Below are 21520 nucleotides of genomic sequence, written 5' to 3'. Positions count from 1 at the left end.
GGGGTCCCAATCCTGGATTCTTTGTGGAGCTCTCACGCTGGTGTTGGATTAGTTAAGTTGAATGATGTCTGAAAAAGCCTGTCATGATCAGCAGAGGTGCCCATTAACATGTGTTTAACCACTTGTCGACCACCTACCCACATGTCGCTGCCTACATTCGGAGTTTATGGCTCTAGCATGTGGGCCCGCCAACAGCAGTGATTGTACACAGCTGAAGCCTGTCAGCAAGTCCCGGCCAATGATTCACAGCTGCTAATCGGCTGTGTGCAATCACAGCCCAGATCTCTGTGTTGGTGAACAACACAGAGCTCTGTATACAGGGAATGATTTGTCAGTTTCTCATCCCAGCAAAGCAAGGATGAGAAGCTGAGAGATCTAATAGTAAAAGCAGCACACTTTGCACACATTACACATTGGCACACATTTAACCCCCTGAGCACTCTAGATGTTAACCCCTACCCAGCCAGTATAATTAGTACAGCAACAGTTTATATTATTAGCACTAATCACTGTATTAGTGGCAGTTAGTGTCAGATTACCCGCTGCAATATTGCAGTCCCATTGCTGCCATTAGTAGTATTGAAAAAACATAAATAGTGTATATATATATATATATATATCCCATAGTTTTTAGATGCTATAACTTTCACACAAACCAATCGATATACAGTTATCACGGTTTTAACAAATAGACATGTAGCAGAATACATTTTGGCCAAAATGTATAATGAATTTAGATTTTTTTTATTTGTAGTTTTTTTTTTTTTTTTTATATGTTTTATAGCAGTAAGTAAAACATAGTGTTTCTTTCAACATTTTCTGGCCTTTTATTTATATCACAAAAATATAAATAAAACCCAGTGGCGAACAAATACCACCAAAAGAAAGCTCTATGTGAAAAAAAAAAATTATATCAATTTTGTTTGGGTACAGCTTTGCATGACCGCGCAATTACCAGTTAAAGTAGCGCAGTGCTGAATATCAAAAAATGGCCTGTTCATGAAGGCGGTAAAATCTTCCAGAGCTCAAGTGGTTAAACAAAACAAAAAACATATGTACAAGGTATCTGTGTCTGGCTCCCTGCAGTCTAGGACAGTGGTCTCCAAACTATCTGGGCCTTGGGACATCATTGCTCCTACTGACATCAATGATGATACACCATTCCTCCCACTGACAACATTAATAGGACACCCTTCCTCCCACTAACACCATAGATGGGGCACTATGCCTTCTGCTAAGACTAATGATGAGGCATTCTTCCTCCCACTGACACCGTTGACAGGGCACTATTCCTCCCATTGATGCCAACCATGGCACACTATTCCTCCCATTGATGCCAACCATGGCACACTATTCCTCCCATTGATGCCAACCATGGCACAGTATTCCTCCCATTGATGCCAACCATGAGACACTATTCCTCCCATTGATACCAACCATGGGGCACTGTTCCGCCTGCTAAAACCAACAACAATGGGGCACTATTCCTCCCATTAAAACCAGTGATAGGGCAGTGTTTACTACTGGTGATGCTGGAACATTTTCTGCTCGCACTGACCACATTTCGGCCTGCCTGAAGGGCAGTAAACTGGCCCTTTGTTTAAAAAGTCTGGAGACCCCTGGTCTAGGGGATTTATTACAATATTACTGGTATTCAGTGTTGGCAATATTTACATAGCCTTTTTTAGAATGTACATTTGCAACTGTCCCTGCTTTCAAGGCGTTAACAATCTAATATCCCTATCCCACATACATACACATGCTCGGACCTATTTAGATAGGAGCCAATTAAACTACCCAGAGGAAACCCACACAAGCACAGGGAGAACGTAAAAACTCCATGTAGAGTAGAGCTGCATGATTAATCATTAAGAATCGAAAACCCGATCTTTTCCCTTCTCGATCTTTCAAACAGCATGCACGATCTTTCTAACAAGTGCAGAGAGTTCTCACAGCTGGGGGAAAAAAATCTAGGCAGCCTGCCAAGTTTTATTACAATACAGAACAGGTGTCAAACTGGTGGCCTTCCAGATGTTGCGGAACTACAAGCCCCATGAGGCATTGCAAGGCTGACAGTTACAACCATGACTCCCATAGGCAGATGCATGATGGGACTTGTAGTTCCACAACAGCTGGAGGGCCGCCAGTTTGACACCCCTGCAACACTGGAATAAGTACAAACAATGTATCTTTTTATTCTTTTATCAAAGGAAAGAACTCCGGCATGTAATGAGAAGTTTAACCATTTAAAGACCAAACCTTTTCTGACATTTCTTGCTTACAAGTCATTATTTTCTGCTAGAAAATTACTTGGAGCACCCAAACATGATATATATTTTTTTTTTAGCAGAGACCCTAGTGAATAAAATGGTGGTTGCTGCAATATTTTATGTCACACTGTATTTGCGCAGCGTTTTTTTAAACTAAATGTAAAAAGAATTTTTTTTTTTTTATTAATTAAAAAAAATAAACAGTAAAGTTAGCCCCATTTTTTTTTTTTTTTTGTATAATGTGAAAGATGTTACACCATGAGCATCGTGATCTTTATTCTAAGCAAAAAAAAAAAATTGTGATTTTTTTTTTTTCCCTGCAATTCAACCCAAAGAGCTAATGCTGCATGAGAGCTAACTATTAAGTCACATATTTTCTTTTTTGCTAGGGGATGAAGCCAGAACAATTGAAGGAAATTTTCACAAATACAGTGAGAATGTACACTTTGTGCAGCTAGAGCAGCTTAATCCTGAAAGCCTTACTGACCTATAATCCACTGTTTTTCTATATAAGCTTTACTGATGTTATATCTTTCTACAATAACATGACAGGCACACTTTAAAGAGAAATCAAGGATAATGAGATCATCTTTATTTTTTTATTTGTTGGTGCTTTTATTGAATCTTTTTTTATATGGATCAAGCCTCTGGAGTCTTGCAAGAGGATGATGACAGAAGTATTCATTAATTAACCACTTGCTTACTGGGCACTTAAACCCCCCTCAGTCCCAGACCAATTTTCAGCTTTCAGCGCTGATGCACTTTGAGTGACAATTGCGCGGCCATACAACACTGTACCCAAATGAATTTTTTATCATTTTTTTCCCACAAATAGAGCTTTCTTTTGGTGGTATTTAGTTACAGCTCGGAGTTTTATTTTTTGCTAAACAAACAAAAAAAGATGCAAAAAAAAAAAAAAAAAAAAATCATGTTTTAATAGTTTGTTATAAAATTTTGCAAACGGGTCATTTTTCTCCTTCATTGAAGTGCGCTGATTAGGCGGCACTGATAGGCTGCATTGGTGGGCACTGATGGGCTGCATTGGTGGGCACTGATGGGCTGCATTGGTGGGCACTGATAGGCTGCACTGGTGGGCACTGATAGGCATAGTTAAGGCGGCACTAATAGGCACAGATAAGGCGGCACCGATGGGCACAGATAAGGCGGCACTGATGGGCAAAGATGGGCACAGATAAGATGGCACGGATGGGTGGCACGGATAAGTGGCACGGATGGGTGGCACGGATGGGCACTGATAGGTACCACAGATAGATGGGACTGATGGGCACTGATAGGTGGCACTGATAGGTGGCTCTGATAGGTGGCACTGCTGGGCACTGATGGGCGGCACTGCTGGGCACTGATGGGCGGCACTGCTGGGCACTGATGGGCGGCACTGGGGTGCAGCACCTGAGGCAGATTTTGGGTGGCACTGTGGGTGGCACTGCTGGGTGGCACTGTGGGTGGCACTGTGGGCACTGCTGGGTGGCACTGTGGGCACTGCTGGGTGGCACTGTGGGCACTATGGGCACTGCTGGGTGGCACTGACAGGGGGGCACTTACTTTATTTCAGGATGGCACTGCGGGTGGCAGGTGGGCACTGGCAGGGGGCAGGTGTCCTTTTAAATTGCTGGCCGTGATCGGGACTGATGTCCCGAACACGGCCGCCGGCGATCGGCTTTTTTTTTTCTCCTCGCGCTGTCAGCGCGAGGAGGAATACTAGCCGATTACCGGCTCCGTTTTATCACATGATCAGCTGTCATTGGCTGACAGCTGATCACGTGATAAGGGGTCGGGATCGACCCCTTACACGGATCGGTGATCAGGCGAGTCTCACGGACTCGCCGATCACAGAGCGCGCCGCGCGCGCCCCTCAGGGGGCGCGCAGGCCGCTCGTAACCGGGACTACGTCAATAGACGTAGTCCCGAAAATGTGGGTCCGCGCTATTGCCGTCATTTTGCAATAGCGCGGATCCCAAGTGGTTAAGCATGTAGACATAGATTTTCCATATATTTTGCTATAGTCAGGAGCAAAAACTTTATATATTTGATAGAAAAATCAACAACTGACAAGGAAAACTGATTAAATGTCAAGGAAGCCATTCCTGAATCCTCCAATGTAAACGTGCAGCAGCATTCGCCCAGAAACCTCACCAGAACAATGTATTCCGTCGGAGAGGAAACTCTTTATAAGTGTTATAAATGGCTGATTGCTGTTGATAATGTTATATACAGTAAGCAGATTTTATGTGTGTATATAAGAGGTAATCTCAGAGTTTTCTACCATCCGCTGCTGTCTTATCTTGTGTCACATTGAGGATATACATCATTTATAATACTGAGCTCTTTGACGTGATGGTTTACATTTTATATACTGGAATTTGCTGGGCATTCAAAGTATGACAAACTGTTAGTGAGAGAAGAAACCCAGCCATGGTAAGACGCAATAGGGTTGGAGCCTGATGACCATCACTCTACTCCAGCCTTTCTCAACCTTTTCAACACAGAGGAACCCTTAAAATAGTTCTCTGGCCCCGGGGAACCCCTTCAAAAAATGTGAAATCTACAAACTACTGATACATTAGTGTGATGGTCAGTGGGAAGGATGGTCCTTACACTTGTGGTCATTGGGAAGAATTACCTCCTTACAGATAGCTAAAAAGATCATTGGTGTGAGTGGGAACTTATCTGACAGTATTAGAAAAAGTATATGTTGATCGAAAATGCACTGTCCTTGTCACTTCCTGCGAGCTGAACTGAAAGCACAAACAATGTTCTCTTTCTTTTGTAAACTACTAATCCCCCCACACCCTCAATTAATAAAGATGAGAAGTGGAAGACATGTTTGAATTTCAGCCTGGGTGACAATCATGGGCCCCTTCACAGGACTACCAGATGAGGAGAACGCTAATGTGACCACCTTTTAAGGATTAGTAGGCTGAAATATATTACATTTCTGTTTTTGGGTTTAGATACACCTTAACTACTTGCCTACTGGGAACTTTCGCCCCCTTCCTGTCCAGGCCAATTTTCAGCGCTGTCGCGTGTTGAATGACAATTGCGTGGTCATGCAGCCCTGTACCCAAACACAATCGTAACCTTTTTTTTTTTTTTTTTTTTTTTTTTTAGACAAATGAAGCTTTTCTTTTGGTGGTATTTAATCACCACTGGATTTTTTATTTTTTGCTAAACTAATTAAAAAAGACTGAAAATTCAGAAAAAAAAAAAAGTTTTTCTTCATTCCTGTTCTAAAAATTTGTAAATAAGTATGTTTTCTCCTTCACTGATGTGCACTGATGAGGCTGCACTGACAGGCACTGATATGCAGCACTGATGGGCACTGCTGTTAGGCAGCAATGATGGGCACTGATATGTGACACTGATGTTCACTGATGGGCGGCACTGATGAGGAGGCACTGAAAGGCATCACTGATGAGCACTGATTGGCATCACTGGTGGACATAGCTAATGGAGCTACACTGATAATCACTGCACTGATTATCAGTACAGATCCCCCCCTGTTAGGAGAGCCGCTTATCAGCTCTCCTTTATTCGCACACTGTCAGCATGAATAGAGGAATGCCGATAACCAGCACTTCCTAGTTACGCTGTAATCAGCTGTGATTGGACAGAGCTGATCACATGGTAAAGAGCCTACGTCAGAGGCTCTTTATCGTGCTCTGAGATGCGGTGTGGCGGAGCGACAAACAGCACTAGAGATCACTGCAGTGTGCACCCTGAGGGCGCACACAAGCAACTTGTTCTGAAGGATGTCATATGACGTTCATTCAGAACGGGAGAGCCACCTCCCGGCTGCCGTTTTGCTATATGCCAGGCAGGTTGTGGTTAAAGCAGAATTTTACCTAAAAAGGGATGTTCCACTTTTTCTCCTCTGCTACTTTTGGATGTTTCTTTTTCTTTCAGGGTGTGGGTACCTATTTCTGGAAGGTACCCACTCCCACTTCCTCTCAGCTTGCCTATGTGAGCAGATCAGAAGTTCCTCAGCCTCCTGGGAAGTTCACATGTCCCAGGAGGCATCAAGTCTATTTAGAAAGCACAACACGACTCGGCCATGCACAGTGGGGAGTTGGCTGTTAGCCGGTAAGAAGTCATATCTGGCTTCCCACAAGCAAGAAGGCGGCTCTGAGGACCCAAAGACCGGTGAACAAGCGACCTGGGTGATGAGAGCACTGGATCCCTGGACTGGCAAGTGTGTGCTTATTAAAAATCAACAACTACAGCATTTGTATTTGCTGGCTTTTATTTGTGTAAAAAAATTCCTGGAGCTTCTCTTTATGTTTAAAATCAGGTTGCATAAAGCAACCTATACTTTTCGATTTGGGACAGAGTAACAGGTTTGCTACCCCAATCCTCTACCAGAATGCCCGGAGGTACATTGGAACAAGCAGAGTATGAACTTTCTATAGGATCGAATGAGGATCGCTGTACACATACACAAGAGAGGAGATGGAACCAGAAGAAGCTGTGTGGCGCAGAGAAAAGTTCTGAAGAGCATTTAATGGGAAGTATAAGACTTGGGATGGGGGGAAGGGACAGGCATCAGAAGCCAATAAGTGGAACTAAAAATGCTAATGTACTTAAACATTAACACCATTGTCTTGTGTTGTTTCTACAAGCCCTTACCCAAAAGCTATACTTACTTTTATCAGTAATGTCTCACCTTTATGGGTATAGGGTCAGGATCATACCTTTTGAGAAGCCAGGCCAGGATATGAGATGATAGTATCACAAAAATGGCAGCACATGTACTAAATATGGTGGAAGGCTTCTGAAGATTTCCACTAACTGTAGTGGTGATATAAAGTTTCATAAACTACAAATATAATAGGATAGGCTCCAGAATTCCCTACAGTACAGCAAGAGTGGAGCAAACGGGGCCATAGTGTTCCCCCGGCCCTTCCCACTTATATCAAAAGTATGTATGCTACACTGCACAAGGCTTAGAAGTTTTTTATATTGACTAGTTATTTCAATGACTTCTTTCAATGCCCCTGTATCGCACAATAATTTTTAGTACACAAAACTTAAGATGAAAAAATCCTCTTCTGGGTCTAGCCAGAAGAGGCCAAGACCCACTTGCTAGTTGCATAATCAGGATCTTCAGTAAAAGGCCAACTGAATAGCAAACAAATATATAGTCTGCAGAGTAGGTGTGAAAAGTTCTGAAAATCATCGCACAAGCATCTGATATTTCACATGTCATATGTTATATACACACCTCATAGATGGATCATTTCCAGCTACACTGAGTATTGTTTTTCTTTTATTGTTAAATTACTGTATATGTAAAGTCTAAACTTTTTTTTTTGTTGGATAGAGTGGGATGGATTAGAACATCTGTCAAGTTTTTATTGCTGTCTGTGTCCCTCTGGGTAAAATCACCCATTATATTTGTCCTGCTGGCCACTATCACTATGATAGAAAGTGACAGAAAATCCAAATAAAACTTCTAATGGGGCTGCTAAGGGAGCTTTTCATGACGGCTAAAGGAGGAATTCCCCTCATATTGGGGAGATTTCCTTTCACTTCCTGTTGTATCTCCAGGGCGAGAAGTAAAAGGAAAATCTCCCCAGAGTTCAAAGAATTTATTAGTTATACTTTGATAAAAAAAAAATCAGTATATTTCTTGGTAGGAAAACTGTTTAGCTTTGTATAGTTTTCTGTGACACTTATAGCAAGATCTTCCAGCAAAATTAGCAATAAGAGAAATCACTTGCTTACTATGTGGCAATATGATTGGAAGGATGTAATCTATATTGGATACATTGCTCCATTGTTTCATTAACTCAAGAACTGAAGTCCTACCTTTCTCTGTCTTGCTCCAGTAGGTTGGTGAATTCATCACTCTTCTCCATGTATTCTGTGTGTTTCCTCTTCTCATCCTCCAGTTCGTACAAAGTTTCTCTTTGGGATTTTTCCGCCAAGAGCAGCTGCTCGAGCATTCTTTTATGAGTTTCCTTCTGTTTTTCCACTAATTTATCCAGCTGTAACATAAAAGGAAAATGTATAAGTTCTGTAAGGTATGAGTGTTGTTAGTTGTCTTTTTTTTTATTAGTATGTAATATTGTGTCTGTAGAGTGATGTGCTGTGTGGACTGTAAATGTTCCTCGTTAATTGGCACTGCATACCACTAGTGCAGGGAGTTGGTTTCACTGGACTCATGACGTTGGTGGTGCATAAGCACTTTGTTGTGTGGGGGGCATGAAACAGATACAAGGTTCATAGAATGGAGTCCTTTCAGACAAAATTCATAGAGCCAGGTCATTTCAGTCAGGCACACAAATTCACATTGCTTTTAACATACAGTACATACGCACACTTTGATCAAGACACAAACTTAAGTGCTTATTAAAATTGACACATTTCACTTGGCTTCTTATGTCATAAAGATTCTATTAAGTAGATTTGTGGTCCTTCATTCAAATTTTAACACAGAACTATGTCAACAGACCTATTTGGATAAATATCAAAGACTAAATTCTAACGCAAACTAAAACCTTTTTTTTAATAGGTTGGGAAGGGTTACAATTTATCTCAGGGTTTTTTCTCACATCTATATCTCCATCTTCGAGATATCTCATGTACTCAGGTCTCCAGAGACACAACAGGAAGTAAGGGGGCATCTCAAAATAAACAGCAATCCTACCATTGACAATTGTCGTGTAACAAATATCCTCATTGGAATTTATTCACTCTACTCCTGTTGCAGTGACAACTGTAAAATTGTCAGTATCCCCTCACTTTCTCCTCATGAGACATTGGTCATAGCATAAACGTAGGTAAGATCTGTCAGGTGGGGACATAGCAATAAAAATCTGACAAAGGGAATTACCCTTCCCCAATTAGAAAAAGAAGTGATACTTAAAAATACTGAAATGCTTTGTGTACTATTGTTCTGTACTACTGGTCTAGTTTTGCTGTGGTCTGGCTGCTTGTGTGAAGGCCTGGGCACTTGGTCATGTAATTTCTACAGAAAGGAATGGTCAACTAATTAAGTGTTTAAAATATCAGATAATGGCCCTCATTGAAGTGAATTTGTAGCAGAATTTTGTCCAGAAAAGGAAAGCATTCAGCTCTTCTATTTCTCTTTAGTTATTAATCTACTTATTAATGACATCGGGACTGTTGACATATCTTGAACAACATTTGAGGTCCACCATTAAGCGACCTGGCCTCTTTGCATAAAAAATTCAGCTAACAGCAGCCTGTAGAAGAAGATATAGACACAGTGGCTGGTTAGAACACCACAGTATGCATTGGGGGACCTGGCATTGATCACATCCGGAAGTGCTGAATACCAGTGGCAGCTATAGCTTTCAAAGAGAATGAAGGTTGAACTTCCTTCCACTGGACAGGCATGCATCAGTAATCTCTTACACCTGTATAAGAAGCTGTAATGGAACAACCATTCCCTAACTAATGGCGTGCAAATGTTTTGGGACAATTAATCCTTAGACCTAGTACATAGACCATTTGGGTGGGAGTGGTTGCTACCAACATAGTCTGCTCACATAGGTATTTTGTCTCATGACAGATGCTCTTTAAATTCCACAATGTTCCAAAGGATAGACAAGCTAAGTAGCAAATATTCTCTGCTTTTGCGTTTGATGGTGATCCAGGAAATCATTAAGAAGTCATTTGGCTCACAATTAGTCACAGTTGATTTGTTCTTTCTCAAGCATAGTTGGATTTAATGGCTGTGTTAATTTGTGCCAGCCACAGTTTATGTGGGAATGCCAGTCTTTAACACCCTTTAGCTCTCTGAAAAACTTTAAAGCTAATAAGGGGGTTGTGTGATCGGTCAAACAAGAAATGACTTGGGTGACATGAAGCTATTTCTGGAATACCCTGTGTGCCACGGAAGTTGCAGTAAACTCCGTGCATGTGTTCTTTGAGCAGATGGGCATCATAAAATGTCATCTTTTAGCCTGTGTTTTAAAATAGTGGTGATCCTCCAAACACATATGTAATCCTTACACTGGAATATTTTTTTTTTACCTAAATTAGTTGATGCAAAAATTAATACACCCCCACAACAAAAACTACTACATCTAGTATTTTGTATGACCGCCATGATTTGTAAGGACAGCTCTTCTAGGCATGAAACGAACAAGCTTGCGACATATTGCAACATCTATCTTTTATCATTTTTCAAGAACGACCTCTTAGAGCCTGGATGCTGGATGGAGAATGATGCGCAACTTGTCTCTTCAGAATTCCCCATAGGTGTTGTATTGGGTTCAGATCAGTAGACCTACTTGGCCAGTGAATCACTTTCACCCTGTTCTTCTTCAGAAATGCTACAGTGGCCTTAGATGTGTGTTTTGGATCATTGTCATGTTAGAAATGTGCACGACAACCAATGGCACAGAGTGGTGGTAGCATCTTCTCTTTCAATATAGAGCAGCACATCTGTGAATTCATGATACCATCAATGAAATGCAGCTCTCCCTCACCAGCAGCACTCATGCAGCCCTACAGAAGGACACTGCCACCACCATGTTTCTCTGTAGGCACCATCCATTTTTCTTTGTACTTCTCGCCTTTGCAAAGCCATCAGTTCCATCAGTTTCTTCTTTTTCAACATGGGCCCTGGCAAATTCTAGGCGGGCTTTTTTTGTGCATGGGTTTTTGGAGAGACTTCCTTCGTGGACGACACCAATTCATGCCATTTCTCTCCAGTTTGGCTTTCTACTTCTTTAGCTAACTGTAGTGAACTTGGGTGGCAATTTTCTTTAACCCTTCTCATCAAAAGACGTTCCTGTCGGAATGTTAATTTCTGCGGATGACTTGGATGTCTCTTTGAGATGGTTGCAGTTCCATCTTTGTTAAATTTTTGTATCACTTTTACTACAGTATTTTTGACTGGTAAGTAAAGCTTTGCTGATCTTCTTGTAGCCCTCACCTTTCTTGTGTAAATAATTTTTTTCAGGCCTTGTGATGTTTCTCTTCCATGTGGGGCCATTGCTGACAGCATGAAATGGGAAGGGGGTTTCTTTTTAACACCCTTTTATAATCAACTGTCTGCTGGACACCTGTTTATGAATATTTAGACTCACCTGTAGTTGAATTCTTGTTAATTAGGATTTTGTTGTCTAAAATTTAGCTTTGACCCTAAGCCTTTCAATGTGGTGTATTCCTTTTTGAAACATGGTCTTGAATGAATTTGTTAGGAAAAATACTTTTTGTGTGTGCAAATTAACAAATCTTCATTGCAATCAATGGCCCGCATTTGTGGGAATATTTTGTAGTATTGTGTCCCCATAGAAAATGTTGATTCTGAAAAGAAAGTAAAGGTTTTCTGACAAATCTGTTGGGGTGTATTTATGCTGAGCACTGTACCTTTACGAAGCCCTGTTTGTGTTTACGACTTTCCTGTGAGCTCACAATACTGCTCTGAGCCCAACTGTAGATGATCACAATATTTAGTTAACCAAAAAGAGCACCATTTACGTAATGCTTGATGTATTTTAGACTTGTAGGACCACAACTCTTCTAAAAACATATCTCCATCTACACATAACTTTTATTTAAAAGAGCATATTGTTTATCTTTTTTGTAAGTTCTTTGGCTGGTCTTCGCCAGAAACGTGGATGATTAATACGCAGCTGCCTGTGTATACAGCCATCAGTCTGGCGTTCTTCTCTTACTAACCATATTGTATTTCTGTGTATATAAAGTAAACGCTATGACAAGGCAGAGTTTAAACATTTACCAAATAGATCGTCTTACATTAATATCCGAGTCTGTGAAGATAATGTGTCAATGTAAAATAATCATGTTATTGTAGTATTCGTGTTTAATTAAGTTTTGGTTGTAACCGTTTACATTCTTTTTCTTCTACTGTAATGACCAATTATGTAGCAGACATGTTACATTTCCTGTAGGTTTTGTTACATTCGTATACTGTGTTTGAAAGGTTATATGTGACATAGTGTGCTTTGCGTGCAGTGGGCAGATCCACGGAGCTTTTACAGCAGGAGTAAAACAATTTCCATAACTTAACAAGACGCAAAAGGAAAAAAAAAGTTCTCAAATCACAGTGCCTCCTGTCTATCTGTGTAATGTTCATTTTTTCTCTAATTGACAGTGTGCCCCTTCTAATATCACAGCCCCTGAAGATCAGTGCTTTTGTTCTGTTGCTGTTGATGTTCTCTCTAAAAATGTGTCCCACCCAACACCAGTACATCTAACATGACAATACTAGTCCTGATAAGAGACTGATAGGCTTGATGTACTCACAGCCAGACTGATCTGAACGTTTATCTAGTGTACAAAAGTTGACAGTTATATAAATGGTTAAAGGTAATTACATCACATTTTAAAGAAGAATTATGAATAGACGTTGAAAATGCTTGTTGAATCCCACATAGGAACCAGTGCACATATCATTTAATCCCATTCAGATCCATGCAGTTGTTTGCAAATAAAATTATATTTATTTTCTGTTTGTGCTATGCAGTAGCTTCACCCCAGACTGAAGCCCAATTTGTGGGCATTCCTAAGGGGGAGCTAAAGCCAGCACTAAAGATACCTCCTCTTCCTAATTCTAAGATGTGCAGCTCTGCAATCTAATATTCTCAACACTGTGCCTCTTCTGCACTTCCCTCTGCCATCTTCAATCTTCCTTGTACACAGAAGAAAGACTGAGCTCAGACCCAGCTGGTGAGAGAGACTAGAGTACTAGTTTGTATTGTTGTGAATCACAGCACTGGAGATCATTGTGAAGGATCAACGCCTACAACAGCATAAGTCAGCTACTACTCTTGTCTATTACATCAGAATAGAAGGCAGGTGGGTCCAGGCTCAGTTGTCTGAGCAAGACTAGAGTAGCGACTGTCATGTGTTGAAGTGAGCTTATGTTTTTGTGAATGATGGCACTTGTCTCCAATGTGTCATCATTCACAACAGCACAAGAAGCCAGCTAGTACTCCTTCCCCAGAATACCTGGTTGGTGGGTCTCTCTCTTATAAAGTAAATTGGGACCCCTAGGTGGCTACCCCTACTTCACTCCTGGGGAACACTATTCCTTCTTTCGGACCTGGGCGGTTGATGGAGAGTCCACATGTGGCAGATTTGTCCAAGACCAAGGCCTGTTACCACTGGCCACACTGAGGGAACAGTACGGCCCCTTCCTAATGGATGAGTGGCGCTGTAGACAGCTTCAGCACTTTATCCCTAGTTTGCCCCAGGGGGTTCGGTCACCTACTCTGGCCTCTTCATTCGAAAGATTATGTATGTTGACCTTGGCTATTCCTCATGCCATTTCAGTGTTGTATGACTTATTGCTATCCCTGCATACTGAAGGGAAACCGGGGTTCATTAGGGAGTAGGAGAGGGACCTTCAGCGCGTCTTCACTGAGCCTCAGCTGGATCATCCGTATAGATTCACATATTCGAGCACAGTAGATACAAAAATGCAGGAGAATAGTTATAAGGTTCTGACCAGGTGGTATAGAGTACCTTCCAAGCTTACCAAGATATATCCTTCTCTCTCAGACTCATGTTGGAGAGAATGTGTCCTCAGAGGCTCATTCCTTCACATCTGGTGGGAATGCCCCAAGCTGTGGCCCTTCTGGCTAGATATCCATGCAAAGATCAAGATCATATTGGACTTGGAGCTCCCAGATTCCCCACTGGAATCCTTGCTGCACTTCCCCACCACTCCTCTTAACCAGTACCGCAAATCCATGCTACCCAATCTGCTCAATGCAGCCCGGCGGCTAATTCCAATCCACTGGAAGACACCTTAAATGCCTACCCGCACCAAATGGATAACTTTATTTAATAATATTATGGCTACTGAGGAGTGGATGGCAAGTATAAAGATAGATATAAGAAGTTTTACTCCATGTGGACTACTTGGATAAACTACGCAAGTCCAGCTGGGCGGTTTGCCCCAGGGCCCTCGCCATCTGCGGCCCCCTTTTTGGGGCTGGGTCAGGGGTAGCTTGGGACAATGAGGGTTTTTCAGAGTGTGGGGGGGGGCTGGGCGAACCTCGGCAGGTCAGCCACAGTTTAAATTAGTTCAGTATACTAGCAGGTGTTTTTTTTTTATCCTCAGTTTACTGTTACTGTATTATTTTTTAGTTTTTTTTCTCTTTAATTTATTTCCCTTATTTTATTTATTTTGTGTTTATGGGCCTGATGCCTAGAAGTGCGATCTGATCCTTATCTCTGATTGGGGGCCTACACCCTCTGCAGAGATGTACCAGATGGGGACGATAGGAGTGACCTACTGCTGTTTGAATTCATATCATGGTTGTAATATGTTGATAACTGTTCCCCCAGGTGTCATCCCCAAAATGTGTACATCCAAGTAATTTCCATGCACGTGGTGAAGGTCCCTTCATGTCATGTCATGTCTTTTTGTACCTATGGGCTTTGTTTAATGTCTATTTGTCTGTTGTCTGAAAATTTTCAAAATAAAGATTACATATAAAATAAATTGGGGCCCTGCAGAATGAATGACTCTTGTTCACCTCTCACATGCTCCTGAATGCTGTCACAGCAGTCCTGTGGAGGCAGAGCCTGTGCAGGCTCTTCTCTGTGTGCACTGTCTGTCGCACCTCCTCTCCTCTGTGTGCCTGTCAATGTGGTTTCACATGTGGCAACCACGCTAAGTCAACAATCATTGCATCGTTCTGAACAGGATTACCGTATATACTCGAGTATAAGCCGAGATTTTCAGCCTCTTTTTTGAGGCTGAAAGTGCCCCCTCGGCTTATACTCGAGTCACCGCTGTCTGACTGCTCGATCAGCGTATCGAGCAGACAGACGGCGGACATTAAAATTCAAAAGCCGCGCCTCCTTCTCCGCCTCCGCCTGTGATAGGCGGAACACTGAATTTCCCAGCAGTCAGTGTTCCGCCTATCACGGACATCCGTTCATTCTCATACTACGGACGAGTATGAGAGGATGTCCGTGATAGGCGGAACACAGGCTGCTGGGAAATTGAGTGTTCCGCCTATCACAGGCGGAGGACGGAGGCGCAGCTTTTGAATCGTAGAATGGCCGCCGAGAAGAGCGGCGATCCATCGGCACGACACGGGACGGAGGAGGCACGGGACGGAGGAGGCACGGGACGGAGGAGGCACGGGACAGAGGAGGCACGGGACAGAGGAGGCACGGGACAGAGGAGGCACGGGACAGAGGAGGCACGGGACAGAGGAGGCACGGGACAGAGGAGGCTCGGGACGACGGCGGCTCGGGACGGAGGCTTGGGACACAGGTAGGCTGGACACACACACAAGGCTGCACGGACACACACACACACACACACACACACACACACACACACATGGATGGATGGATGGATGGATACACACACACACAGGGATGGATGGATGGATGAATACACACACACACACACACACACACACACACAGGGATGGATGGATACACACACAGGGATGGATGGACGGACACACAGGGATGGATGGATGGATGGATGGATGGACACACACACAGGGATGGATGGACGGACACACACACAGGGATGGACGGACACACAGGGATGGACAGCCATGTCTCACCCTCGGCTTATACACGAGTCAATAAGTTTTCCAGTTTTTTGGGGGTAAATTGGGGGCCTCGGCTTATATTCGGGTCGGCCTATACTCGAGTATATACGGTAAGTGCTATATGCCCTGCACGACTCAACAAGCATTTCCAACTTCTGATGATACTACTTCTTTAACCACTTCCCGCCCGGCCATCATTTTGCTATAGGCCGGACGGGAAGTGGTTCAGTTATCCTGACTGGGTGTCATATGATGTCCTTCAGGATGACAGCCGCCGCACGCCCATGGAGGCGCGCATGGTGGTGAACGTGGTGCAGTGTGTCAGTCTGACACACCGATACAACGATCTTGGTAAAGAGCTTCCGATGGAGGCTCTTTACCACGTGATCAGTCATGTCCAATCACAGCTGATCATGATGTTAACAGGAAAAACTGTTGATCGTTTTTTTTCCTCACTCGCGTCTGACAGACGCAATTAGAGGAGAGCCGATCGGCGGCTCTCCTGACAGGAGGGTTCTGCACTGATTGTTTATCAGCGCAGCCCTCCCCTCGGATGCCCACACTAGACCACCAGGGAAGCCGCCAGAACCACCAGGGAAAGGGGCAACATGTGGATGGCCAGGTATGTACCCCATTGTGTCACAGAGTGCCAAACAAGGCATTTCCCCGTTCTGCCTAGTGACATGACAGAGATCTACTGCTCCCTGTCATCGGGAGCAGTGATCACTGTCATGTCCTAGGTAGCCCCTCCCCCCACAGTTATAATCATTCCCTAGGACACACTTAACCCCTTGATCGCCCCCTAGTGTTTAACCCGTTCCCTGCCAGTGTCATTTATACACTAATCAGTGCTTTTTCATAGTATAAATGACAATGGTCCCAAAATAGTGTCAAAAGGGTCTGATGTGTCCGCCATAATCTCGCAGTCCCGATAAAAATTGCAGATCGCCGCCATTGCTAATAATAAAAATAAAAATGCCATAAAACTATCCCCTATTTTTGTAGACGCTATCAATTTTGTGCAAACCAATCAATATACGCTTATTGCGATTTTTTTTTTTTTTTTTTACCAAAAGTATGTAGAAGAATACATATCGGCCTAAACTGAGGAAAAAAAATGTATTTTTTATATATTTTTGGGGGATATTTACTAAAAAATAAAAAAAAGTAAAAAATGGTTGTTTTTTTCAAAATTGTTGCTCTTTTTTTGTTTATAGCGCAAAAAATAAAAACCGCAGAGGCGATCAAATACCACCAAAAGAAAGCTCTATTTGTGGGGAAAAATAATGTAAATTTTGTTTGGGTACAATGTTGCACTACCGCGCAATTGTCAATTAAAGCGACGCAGTGCCTAATCGCAAAAAGTACTCTGGTCAGAAAAGGAGTAAAATCCTCCAGAGCTGAAGTGGTTAAAAATAAGTGTCTATATGGGGGGTAGGCCACCTGGGGCCCTCCAGCTGTTGCAGAACTACAAGTCTCATCATGCCTCTGGGAGTAATTATAACTGTCATCTTTGCAATGCCTCATGGGAAATGTAGTTACACAACAGCTGGATGGCCCCAGGTTGCCTACCCCTGGACTCTATACTGTTTAAAATCCAGTAATTCACGGTCTCACCCTGCTCTGCTCATGCTCAGTTGCTCTCCATTTTTAGACACTGCCGAGTTTGTAGAGGCCGATCTACTGACAACCTTAAAGTGGAATGAAACCCTCCTATCCTTTAGGCTAGGTTCACACTATAGCGATGCCGGAACGCCGCAAATCCGCGGCGTTTTCCCGCATCGCATGACTCCCGCTGGCAGTTCACACTGCCCTATGCGGACTGCTGGGAGTGTCAATGAAATGTTAATGACACCCCCAGATCCGTCTGCATATCGCAGTGCGATCTGCACACTCGCACAGGAATCGGATCGCATGGTGTGAACACCCATGCGATCCGATTCTGCTGCGGACCAAAAAAAGGGTCCTGTGCGAGTTTGCTGCGGGAGCTTCTGTATGGCTGAACTCGCATCGCTACAGAGATCCGATGTGATTTGCACTGCAGTGTGGTGCGAATCACATCCGGATCTCCCCCCCCCCCCTGCAGCAGTGTGAACCCAGCCTTACAGCAAAGGAAAGCTGCTTCTGTTTGATCTGCAACTGCCCTGGTGCTGCACATGTGATCAGTTAGGTCACCAGCCATTTGATGGTTTGACATCAGGTTGTTATGAGAAAAGGTCCGCTTTAAATTGATAATCTTAAAAATGTATGGAGCAAATACATGTATAATATCATAACATCTTCAACTGAAAGGGCCCCAGACAGTGTCTTAGTTTGTCTTCTGCTGGACACTTTGACATTTAAATGTGAAAAGCAATAAAATAATATGTGAAATAAATAATAAGTATTTTATATTTTTATTGTATGTAAAAAGCACACACAGACATCAGACTATAATATTTTTTTACGATATTGACAATAAGATGGAAGGCTGATACACCATCATCTGTTGTTCCCTCTGTGCCCATCATAAATTTTATTGGCCACATCGGTCATTTAGGGCTATGCAGTCATGCCACAGTCATGACTAATCACCAAAAACGAGCCACAATACATTTTTATTTAGAAGCAAACGTAATGAAAAATCAGGACAATATCCTGCTCTGCACACAGCCAAGAGCTGACATCATGTCCTCATGTCAAAATGGATTTCTACCACTTCGGCCTTCAGAGAGACATCTTTGTAAATGGCTAAAATATTAGCCTTTCCAAGTGTACATTTTACATTTTAATTGAAAGCAGATAGAGTTCAACTGGAAAGGCTATGCTGTAACAAAAGTGCAATGTCTGGAATAGGAGTGAGAACATACAAGGTGACTGGCAGTTATTGAAGCCCTAGTTCAAAGAAATATATTACCGTATCTTCTATTTTTCATTAGTTTAAATATTATTTCTGCCCTGAAAGCCTAATAACACCATGATTTATGGCAGTTTTGATGAATTAAGGCTATGATGGCATGACGTTTCAAAGCATTTTTTTTTTCCAAAATTGGGATTTTCTTTTTTTTTTTTATAGGAGCGCTAAAGCAGCTAAAATTTCCATTTTGTATTTATTTAGGGGGTAGGGTGTCCCTGGTGCTGCTAAAATAAACATGCATGGATTGTATTACTGTAATTAGTCCTTGGGCTACTATGTAACGTGTATATGTATGTTTTTCCCCATAATGCACTGCATGCACATTAGGCATTTCAAGTTAGGCCTTAAAGCAAAACTGCAGGAAAATGACTAAATAAACAGTTGAAATGCATATTTTTGTACAGTACTGTTATACCCGCCAAAGGAATTGTAGTTCTGTACCATCTGACTTGTGATTTACACGTATTTTTTTCACACAGCGAGAAAGATTTATTGCCATGGTTTTGCACTTCAGCTTAATGTGTCACCTCTCTGCCTCCAAACTTCTCATTGGACAGTAAATCGTATTCATAATCTCTGTTTAATGAGTTCTGAACTGACCAAGGAGGCAGTAAAGCTGATCTAGGCAGAGGTGTATATATCAAGTAAATGACTAGCAGAATTAAAGGTTTTGACTATAAAGTGGAACTCCAGACACTTTAGAATTGAATCTTTTTTTCCTTTGGAATAGTTCACATTGGCGGCAGTGGATTACTCTCCAGAGGCAATTGACCAGAGATTTGCAGTTGTTCAGGAGGTAATACGTATGCCTCTTGAATGCCTGCTTCCTCTTTTTTACCAATTACAAGGAGTATTGTACATTGCAATACCATGCCTCAACCATGTGCCATGTGGTTGGAATGCTCTAATGACACGGTCCCATTTACTTCAATGGGTGTGTTTGCCAAGCAGAATGCCTGCCTTATCTTAACGTGCTGAATTCGAATTGCATCAGAAGCACAGCAATGGGGAGGTACCTGCGCATCCACCAAGTAAAGTTGTAGGTAGGTTGTCATGAATGGGGGTAAAAGCTTGGATCAACTGCCTGAGCAAGGCCTTTGTTTTGGACAGACTGAAGAAGGGTAACAATTTTTGTCAGGATTTTATTGCTGGATGTGACCCTTTTCCAGAGTTTTTTTTCCTTCCCCGTTGTGCAAGCGACACAAGAGGAAGGGAGAGTACATTTTCAGAAGAAATCACTGTAACGGCTCCCCTAATATAAAGGGGGTTAACGCCGTTTACGATGTTCCCTCTTCTGGACACACATCCACTCGCTACCAATATCCACAGCTAAACGACCCTTTCCTATAGGAGCCGATCCCTCTGGCAAAAAGACGAGACGCACTCTGTCCCTTCTGTAGTAGGAATGAATTTATTAAAAGCCAACATTGTAATTTTTATACACAATTCAAGGCACATGCTTTACCATGAACAAGAGCCCAGCTCCACCCACACATCCCAAGACGTCTGCTAGGCTTCAAACGATCCCACCCAATACACATCTTTTCACAAAGGGTTAGCAGCCAGTCTGTCTGGCACTTTACAATACACACAAGGACAGACTTAAATGAACAATGGAAATGCAAAACAACTTAATTCCTCACAGCAATGACACTTAACCCCCACATACAATATACATCCAAGTTATATACAATGTATTATACAGCCTTGAATATGGCTATCACAGACCATATCGGGGGTTTCTTTTATTCACCCTGTGTCCAAAGTGACCCCACTGTCACAATCACAATTTCAGCATTGTCACTGGAATGGGTATCTTCATTTAGAGGGATCCCCTCACCACCAGTTCTGGTGACAGTTGTCAGTGGTGGGATTTTCCCTCGCCTTGTGTCTCCTGGACTCCCCAAGGGGAACAGAGACTTGAATTAAAAATACAAACATAATTATTAGTAGCCAAGGACTTTCAGAGGGACATATAGAAGCAAGAAGAACACTGCATATAAAAAAAAACATAATTTTTATTAAAAACATTCAGGTAAAATCCAGTTGTTTAGATCCAATGTGATCCACATGTAGATTCAACGCCTTTTCCATTGATCTTCCTCGGGAAGTATATGTGAATGATCAGCATGATGAAACCCACAATTCTCATAATCAAAAACATAGATTCACTGGAATCCAATCACTGATTGACTGGAACTTTTGGTGATTTTAATATTCAAAGTTGTTTGACAAAAGGATGTGGATAAGCCCCTGGCCCTCTTTTTACCCTGTTGATGCATAGATGGTGTTGTGACTTGACCATTTAGTTGATGCGTGCTCGCGATATTTCCCTATAGGATGACTTGTGCCTACTAAGCTAGAAATATGGATGACCAATCATTCTCTGTATGTACCTTACAGGAATCTTCTGCTTCCCCCCCATGGGAGAAAGATTCTATACATCTATTGGATTCCAGTGAATCTATGTTTTTATTAAGAGAATTTAAGATTTCATAAGGCTGATCATTCACATGTACTCCACGTCTACATGTGGATCATATTGGATCTAACCAACTATGTGAACCCCAGAACTTAGCACTGTGTTGTTCCTTTCCTAATTATGGTTTAGATTTTACCTAAATGTTTCTAATAAAATTCATGGTTTTCATATATGCACTGTTCTTCTAGCTTTGATATGTCCGTCTTAATGTCCTTGGCTACTGTTACTTATGTGTGCATATACTGAATTCAGGGATGAGGGCATATAGCACACTGTATATTGGATAACCTATTTGTATTTCATTTAAAGGGTTTGACAGAGGCTCTTA

General features: G+C 42.3%; 2 protein-coding genes across 3 annotated transcripts in view; one reads left to right on the top strand and one right to left on the bottom strand.

The window, feature by feature from the left end:
• The window catches only part of CMSS1 (cms1 ribosomal small subunit homolog), a 483211-nt gene that overhangs the window by 192216 nt on the left and 269475 nt on the right, over positions 1-21520 (top strand). The window lies entirely within an intron of this gene.
• The window catches only part of FILIP1L (filamin A interacting protein 1 like), a 407450-nt gene that overhangs the window by 178024 nt on the left and 207906 nt on the right, over positions 1-21520 (bottom strand). Inside the window, exon 4 of the mRNA XM_077480193.1 lies at positions 8097-8275. Within this exon, the coding sequence (XP_077336319.1) occupies positions 8097-8275 (179 nt within the window). The remainder of the gene's footprint in view (positions 1-8096; positions 8276-21520) is intronic.

The sequence above is a fragment of the Lithobates pipiens genome, unplaced genomic scaffold (assembly GCF_037356315.1).
Source record: "Lithobates pipiens isolate NorthernLeopardFrog02 unplaced genomic scaffold, aLitPip1_a1.2 Scaffold_16, whole genome shotgun sequence".
Lineage (NCBI taxonomy): Eukaryota > Metazoa > Chordata > Amphibia > Anura > Ranidae > Lithobates > Lithobates pipiens.
This window is presented reverse-complemented; position numbering and strand designations above follow the sequence as displayed.